Consider the following 8,163-nt stretch of genomic DNA (forward strand, 5'->3'; position numbering starts at 1 on the left):
TAGTACGTGAAACACATAACACAACAACTGTAAGCATAAATGCTTAGTGAGTTCCCCAAAATACCAATACGCACATACGCCACTCAAGGCTATAAGACCTTCCGGTCTCTGTGTCTCAGAGGACTTCCGTCCCACAACCCTGGTAGACCTTCCGGCCCTACCCGTAATGACCTTCCGGTCCATATCATCCTGACCTTCCGGTCCATATCATCCCGACCTTCCGGTCCACATCATGATGACCTTCCGGTCCTTATCATTCATAACATACATAGCACATACATATCACATAACAGCATACAACACATACATCTCATTGCATATAAGACCTTCCGGTCACACATAGGTACCACTCTAGGTACAGTATAGTGAGAAGACTCACCTCGTACGATGTCGGATAACCTCTCGTGCTCGATAACCCGTCCTAGCCTCCTCCTATTAACATAATAACATTCTTGATCAATACCCTCTCATAGGCTCATCTCTAAAGATTGGGTAGAAGGCCATTCTACCCCTCCCCGAACTCTCCTGAATCAGCTTGACCAAACCCTAAGGTCAACTGAAGTCAATGGTCAAACTTTGACCCGACTCGTCGAGTGCACGTGGGTACTCAGCGAGTCCATGCGGGTCCTCTGAATCCTTCTAGCCTCACCTGGCACGTCGAGTCATCCCTTCACTCGACGGGTTACACCTGTCACGAATCGTGGGGCAACCCCGACTCGACTCGTCGAGTCCCCTTATGGACTCGGCGAGTTCCTTCCATGGCAACACTCAAACGACCTTCTGAGGTCAGATCTGCTTCACCAACTAGTAGATCTAACCTTCTAGCATTCAAAAGTCACGTAAAGGTTCGAACTTTAGGCCCATGCATCACACTATCATCTCTAAATGCCAAAATAACCCTTAATATAATGACCTAGGCCCCAAAACTCATAAAGGATTGCATAAAGCTGAAGAATAGGGACTCTCTGGACCTTTCAAGGTCCAGATCTGATAATATTGTCACAAGGGGACATCACACACACTAGATCTCTTACCAAAGTGAAGAGATGAAACCCTAGATTCATGAAATCTATTACTCAAATGAAGATAGACATGACTCCTTACCTCCCACAGCAGCTCTGAACGAAATGATGGAAGATTTGAGTCCCACAAGTCAGCCCAGCTCGAAATCCTTCCTTCCCTTTGCTAAAACACACCCAAGAATGATGAATTAGCCATCCTTTTGCACTACAAGCTTTCTCTCTGCTCTCTAGGGTTTCTCAGGGGTGCAGTGGCCGCAAGTGAAGGCCATAAAGGCCTTTAAATAGGGCACATACCTCAAGATTTAGGGTTTCTGTCCATAGCGCGGACTCGTCGAGTCCACCCATCGACTCGTCGAGTCCCTTCATTAATCCAGTCAGCAAATCGCGATCCTACTCGACGAGTCTAGGTGTCAACTCGTCGAGTCCCTCCTCATAATTCAAAAAGAAATACTCAAATTGTCATGCCTGGAAATCCGGATGTTACAGGTGCACCCCGTGTACTCCGCAAACAACTAATTCAACCCATTAAGCACTTAATCAGTTAAGCCATCATGCCAAACTCTCAGATCTGGTCCTAAGTGGTTGCTTAACACGTAAAGTTGGCAACTTTACTCCTATGTATGTCTTAATAAGACCCGAAACTCAAAGAGAACCATAACAAGGAACCTAACACATGCATGGACCACAATATTTCATAAAGGTTGCATTTTTATGGAAATAGACCTTAAATGTGCTAAGATCTAACATCCATAGCTTCTGGAGTAGACCATAGTCTCAAATATGGCTTAAAAGACCCAAAAATGCACAAATAACACCCTAAGTTGGATCTAGCATAAAGAGCCATCAAGATGAGAGCTTTTTACCTCAAATGACTTGCTAAGATGAAGATGACTCTGTATCAACAAGCTTAAGTCACTCCCAAGGAACCTCCAAGTGTTTTTCTTCTTCTACTTCACCAAAAACACCACCAAAACTCACTGTTAAGCTCAAATCTCACAAATGACAATTAGGGTTTCGATGTCATGGTATATAGTGATGGAGGCTATTCAATAGAAGGTCAAAGGGTGTCATAAGTTGTTTAAATAGGGCACACACCCTAAAAATCAGGGTATGCCCCTGCATTACTTACGCCATGCGTACTCCCACGTATGCCCCGCGTACATGGGTGAACCCGCGATCCATCGATGAGCTAGTATGCTAACCGTACTCATAGAGTACACCCCACATACTAGCTAGGGACTTAAACGATAGAAATTTTTGCATTAAAGGTTAAAAAGGAAGCATACCAAATCTCGAATGTTACAAAATTTTGGGACGTTACAGGACGCTTATTTGGCTCTTTACCACCACCCTAATTGCACCCACCTAAAACCCCATAAATACAATATTGGTTTCTTTACTCCTAAAAAATTTGTAAGAAAAAGCAAAACTCAACATTGTTTCACTATTAGCATTAGTCATCTTCTTTGTTAAGCACCACCACATGCATTCTTGATTTTTAAATTCTCTCCTCCCCTCTCCCTCCCCCCCTCTCTCTAATTTTTCTCATCTGGCGACTAGGTTTCTACCGTCTCCAACTTCTTTGGCAAAATCATAAACCACCATAACCGTCAAGAAATCAAAATCTTCTTTATATCCTCCCTTATCTCCCTTCAACGCCCACCTAAATCATCACTGATAGAACCCTGACCCATAGAATTTAACTTGGTGACCCCATATATTGGCTGCAACTTAGAAAAATTCAACCCAGGGGGTGTGGATCTCTATCACTGAAATAGAAAAGGAAAACAGGATTGGATGTTGGGAAAAGGTCACAATAGTGATGTTGAAGAAGCTGACGAGATTTAAATTGTCTTGTTGAAGCTTTCCCATTTGATTCGACATCCTTTACTTTAAACTCATGAAAGTTTCCCATGGTAGTATAAAATTTAGAAAATGTCACTATAGCACAATCAACTATTGTTATTTACCCGATTTTGGTCACTAAACTATTTTTTTTTGCACAATATGTCATTAAACTTACAAGTTACCTGTCAGTTATGGAAAATGACACTCTAACACAATCAATTGTTGTATTTGGTCCGATTTGGTCTATAAAGTATTTTATTTAATCATTGAACTATTATAACATACCGTTTTTCGGCATGTTAATTTACGCATTTTCATTATTTCTTGAAGTTAGAAGGAAAATATATAATAATAATAATAATAATAATAATAATAATAATAAGGGTAGTGACAAAAATAAATTGGATAAATGAGCTAAAGTCAAGAATATGTTGAAGACGGGCTAAAAGGGACCAAAATAGAAACCTAACGTGGATGGGTTTGTAAGTTGCTGGGGGTATTTCTGCCAACTCGGCAAACCCTAGGGCCAACTGTAAAATCTGAATTTACCATCCATATTGATCGGGATTTGTTTGGGGGACCACGTTTTCAATCAAGGGGAAGACTTAAACCCTAGCACCCAAAAAAAAATTGTTGCTGCCGCTTCTTCTAATCAAAGGGAAGGAGGAGCCGCCGGTGGTTCATACCGGAGAAGAAGTAAGATCGACGGTTGAAGGGGGAGGGAGATGTGGTGATCACGTCCTTGCAAACCATTCAGGTAAAAACCAACGTCTTCTTCTTTTCTTTCTTTCTTGGCCGAGAACATCCAAATCAATCATCACCACAACCGCCGGCAGCCTCCTACTGCCGGTGTGCGTTTTCTGCCACCACAGACCACCGCAAGGTGGTTGTGGGTGTGTGTTATACATATATTTTTTATGCTTCCAGCCCTGTCCTCTGAGATGTATTTGTGTGCTGTGTGTTTGTTTGATGTTTTTCCGAGAATCACAGGGAACCATCACAGGCAGCTCCTGCTCCCGGTATCCACAACCCGTCGCCACCACCGGCCACCCATCAGGTGGCTGTGTGTGTATAATGGAGTTGATTCCAGGCCATGTCTTTTCTTTTTCTTTTAGGAATTTAAGTGTGTGTTTGTGTGTTATCTTGGAAACACCGCCCATCATCACCATCGGCAGTCTTATGCCGCCGGTGTTCCTCCCAACACCACCACAAACCACTATATTGTGTGGCTGTGGGTTATGGGGCTTCTGATCATGTAAGGATAAGTTTAAAGGCATAATGTAATTGTCCGGCTGTTACTCTAATAAGCAACGTGCTTTCCTTTTTGAGCATTTTGACCACCATTAACCACCACTGGACCTCCAGCAGATGCGTGAATGTGGTGGGCGAAATTTCCAACCTTTAGGTCTCAATGATAAGGCTTAATGGGTTAAGTTCATATGTTGAAACTATGAATTCAAGAGAATAATATTCCTTTTTTTTAAGCCTTTGCCTAACTAAGCTCCTAAACCATGGGTCTATTGATAGTTGTTAACTGGCCGACTGGATTAGAAGTTATGACTGATTCCACATCTGACTGAGTTTATGCTGTTTGATTATTTTTCTTACTGATTGTGGTGAATGATGAAAAATGACCATATTACCCTTATGTTGTCTCTTGTGCTGGATCAAGAAACAAACATACACATAAGGGGCTGATATCTAATACACACAAATATACACACATACACACCAGTATCATTCATGAATATTTTTGTTGGATGTTAGTTTTTAAACTATTTTTGTCATTATATATCACAAAATTCAGTAAATATCTTCTTCATGCTTTCATGGATTTTCACCTCAACAGGTCCATACATTTGATTCCTATGAACTAAACTTTGATTTGTTGTTGCTTCATCGTTCACTGCATTTTTACCTTCAAAACTTATCGTATATATATATATATATATATATATATATATATATATATATATATATATATAATGACACATGATTTTTTGAAAACTAATATAACAAATCGGTGAAACAGATTAAAAGATATAACCAGTCTTTGAGGTCTACAAGAAGTTGTTATCCCCAAATTGATTCTAAGTAATGGCAAGTCAAGAGAACGTGAAGCATATTGAGGACTGCTCTGTTTCCAAGTAACTTCTTTTTAACTTTTTCTATTGTAGAATTGTACTTTTAATCCTTTTTCATACCCAAGTCATTCAACTTTAAAAATATCTACACAATTATAGCATTCTACTTTCAGTTTTTCTTTTTCTTATTTGGACATTATATTTTGAAAAGTAAATTACACGAATGGTCCCTATGGTTTGGGGTAGTTTGCACGTTTGGTCCCTAACTTATTTTTTTAACCCGGAAGGTCCCTATTGTTTGTTTTTGTTGCGCGCTTGGTCCTTGTCTTACCTAAAAAGACTATTTTGCCCTTTATTTTTTAATTTATTTAAATAAACACACCCCCAACCCCACTTCCACCTCACCTTACTTTACCTACCCCATCTTATTTAAATAAATTAAAAAATCAAGGGCAAAATAGTCTTTTTAGGTAAGATAGGGACCAAGCGCACAACAAAAACAAACTGTAGGGACCTTCTGAGTTAAAAAAATATGTTAGGGACCAAACGTGCAAATTACCCCAAACCATAGGGACCATTCATGTAATTTACTCTATTTTGAAAAATCTACCTACTTATAGCATTGAAAATTGCTTGTATTTGGATGACATTTTTATAATTAGGCTGATTTTTCAAAGTAGGATGCTATCTTAAACAAATCAATGGAAGTGTGTAAACCCTATAAAATTACTAAAGATATGTGTATAGATATGGATATTCTTTAAATAAAATAAACATCATCCCATCTTTGTCTAACATATTTATTTGATTTCTTAAATATTTCTAGAATTATTACTTTTAAAATATGACCATTTTCTGTAATGATAATTTTGTTAAGCAGTCATTTTTTGAAAAAGAAACAAAAAAGAACTTGTTACGAAACAAGTCGTACTTCAAAAAATTTGTTGACCAAACAAAGTTTTCATTTTGTTTTATAATATGATAAAACAATTGATGCATCTATTTGTATAATGTTAGAAAAATTGCCTTCCATATATTTATGTTTTAAACGATTAATGGTTACTAAAAGATGCCATGTTTTTGGCTTATTGTCAGAAAAAGTATTTACATTATAAAAACTGTCATCATTTATAACTATGCTTTCATAAAACTATAGTCCCAGTTAAATAAGTTTTCAGTCTTTGCTCTCTTGCAATTTTTATATCGTGTCTCATGTTAGATTCATAGTTGCTCAGGAGGCCTTGTTTATATAAAGGGTTATATATGTGCATATATGCAACAAATTTATGCATCAAAATGGTATTTTGTACAAACATCATAACATAAATTTGCAAGCAAGTGAAACGTTGTTGCATAATTTGGTAGAAGATTGAAAGTTGAAACATTATTTCGTTTTTTTTCATTATTCCTTTTATGCCTTTGTACTTGAAAAATAATCTACCCAACTCCTGTTACAAACATTGTACATTGAAAATATCTAGCACATTATCACAATATCATCCAATAAGGAGAATAATAATAATAAAAAAAGTAGATTTTCATTTTGTAATAGACAGGATAATAAAGAAATAAATGACATTTTCCATTTTGATATTTGCAGCGCATTGGGGACATGGGTGTTCTCTGTGGCAGGTGCTTTGATTGCGATACCTGTAGGAATAAAGAGGAAATCATTAGCGCCACTTGTGTTTTTTGGGACAACAGGGACGATGGTTGATATAATTATGGGAATTAGTGCCTGTGAAAGAGAACATGCTGAACGCCAACAACAACAGAATTCACTTTCTGTTTCTGTTTCTGATGATGCTATCTGACGTGTCATCAAAGTTATATTGAGTTACCTATATTTTTGTAATGATCAAAAACTATTATATCATAAATGGTAAATACATGATATGTAATAATTATCCCCCCTTTTCTAAGTTCAAGAAAAATTTGACATGATTTTATGGTTATTATCCGTTGTAGATAATTTATTCTTATCCATGATAATATTGTTTAACGTGTATGATGTAATGGTGAAACAAGAACTGGATCCATTGTGTATGTTGTAGTTGTGTACTTGTCATAAATGGTCAAAAGACGAACAAAAATGGTAACAAACTGTGAAGTATCTATCATAAATTGTAACAAAGTTCAAACTTCGGAACTTTGTATTTGTTTCTAACTATTAAAATCTGTGCAATATGTTTGTTGAGACTAAAGGTGAGGATGATGATGAAGTTGTTGACGATACTGAAACAGTAAGTTGGGCATTTAGGTCCAATTACTGTAGATGATGATGAACCTTCTATAAAACATACACCATGTGGAAATGCACCCATTGAAGCTGAAGACAATGATCAAAGTATTGAATGTCCTACGTCGAGCCTTCATTTCCATGGAAATTCCCATGATTATGAGCTCATAATCAGGCGGGTAAGATTCTGTTTCCACTTCATTTTGTTCATATAATGGCATAAAGTCTTCAATTGTGAAAGTCATCCCTTGCGTAACTTTGAATTTTTCTAATATACCCCATAATCATGTTCTTTCTTCTTCAAATTGGACATCTCTACCCACACGATTGACCCCCGTGTTTGGGTCAAGCAATCTGTAGGATTTTCGTCCCTGTTTCTATTCCTACGTGAACCATGGCCTTGCTTCGGTTATCAAGTTTCTGAAGATGGCCGCCAGTCACTAACATGTGCGCCACACAACCAAACACCCTTAAATGTTCAATGTTGGGTCTTCTGCCGGTCCACAAGTTGTCGCCTTGAGTGTCTCCGTGGTCGCCCTATTTAAAATATGTCGAAATTACAAACTGCTTCATCGTATAAAGTTTCAAGCACTTGCATGACTTTGAGTGTGCATCTCGCCATCTCCACAATTGTACGGTTCCTTCTTTCCACAACGTTGTTTTGTTGACGAGAGTACGGAGTTGTGTAATGTCGTTTAAACCAGTCTCATCACAGTAGGTGGCAAACTTTTTTGAGAGAACTCCCCCCTACGATTTGTTAGGAAAACTTTCAAATTTTCATTTGTTGCAGTTTCTATTAATGCCTTGAACATCTAGAACATCCACACTGCTTAGACTTCTGTCTTTATCATTTAAATCCACACAACTCTATTGAAATAAATAGACTAGTAACAAAAAATACATGTCCCCGATGGCATAGGTGGTGAAATTGGACCACAAAGGTCCCCATACACCAACTCGAGTCTCCTAC

General features: G+C 37.9%; 1 protein-coding gene across 1 annotated transcript; it reads left to right on the forward strand.

Annotated features, from left to right (window-relative positions):
• The first annotated feature begins 3,489 nt into the window (after positions 1-3,489).
• Positions 3,490-6,909, forward strand: LOC145139799 (uncharacterized). The gene is made up of 3 exons (XM_079073499.1): positions 3,490-3,627; positions 4,903-5,017; positions 6,555-6,909. The coding sequence occupies exons 2-3, from the start codon at positions 4,968-4,970 to the stop codon at positions 6,766-6,768; spliced, it is 264 nt and encodes an 87-aa protein (XP_078929625.1). The 5' UTR covers positions 3,490-3,627; positions 4,903-4,967; the 3' UTR covers positions 6,769-6,909.
• Positions 6,910-8,163: the final 1,254 nt, after the last annotated feature.

Source organism: Lactuca virosa, chromosome 9 (assembly GCF_052849685.1).
Source record: "Lactuca virosa cultivar CGN04683 chromosome 9, Lactuca_virosa_CGN04683_v6, whole genome shotgun sequence".
NCBI classification, from domain to species: Eukaryota; Viridiplantae; Streptophyta; class Magnoliopsida; order Asterales; family Asteraceae; genus Lactuca; species Lactuca virosa.

What these genes read in the sequence shown, in the direction of transcription:
- LOC145139799 (XM_079073499.1), top strand. Translation starts at nt 4,968, where the DNA reads ATGGCAAGTCAAGAGAACGTGAAGCATATTGAGGACTGCTCTGTTTCC. An exon ending in GAGGACTGCTCTGTTTCCAA is followed by an intron (nt 5,018 to 6,554) that starts GTAACTTCTTTT and finishes TGATATTTGCAG; the next exon opens with CGCATTGGGGACATGGGTGT.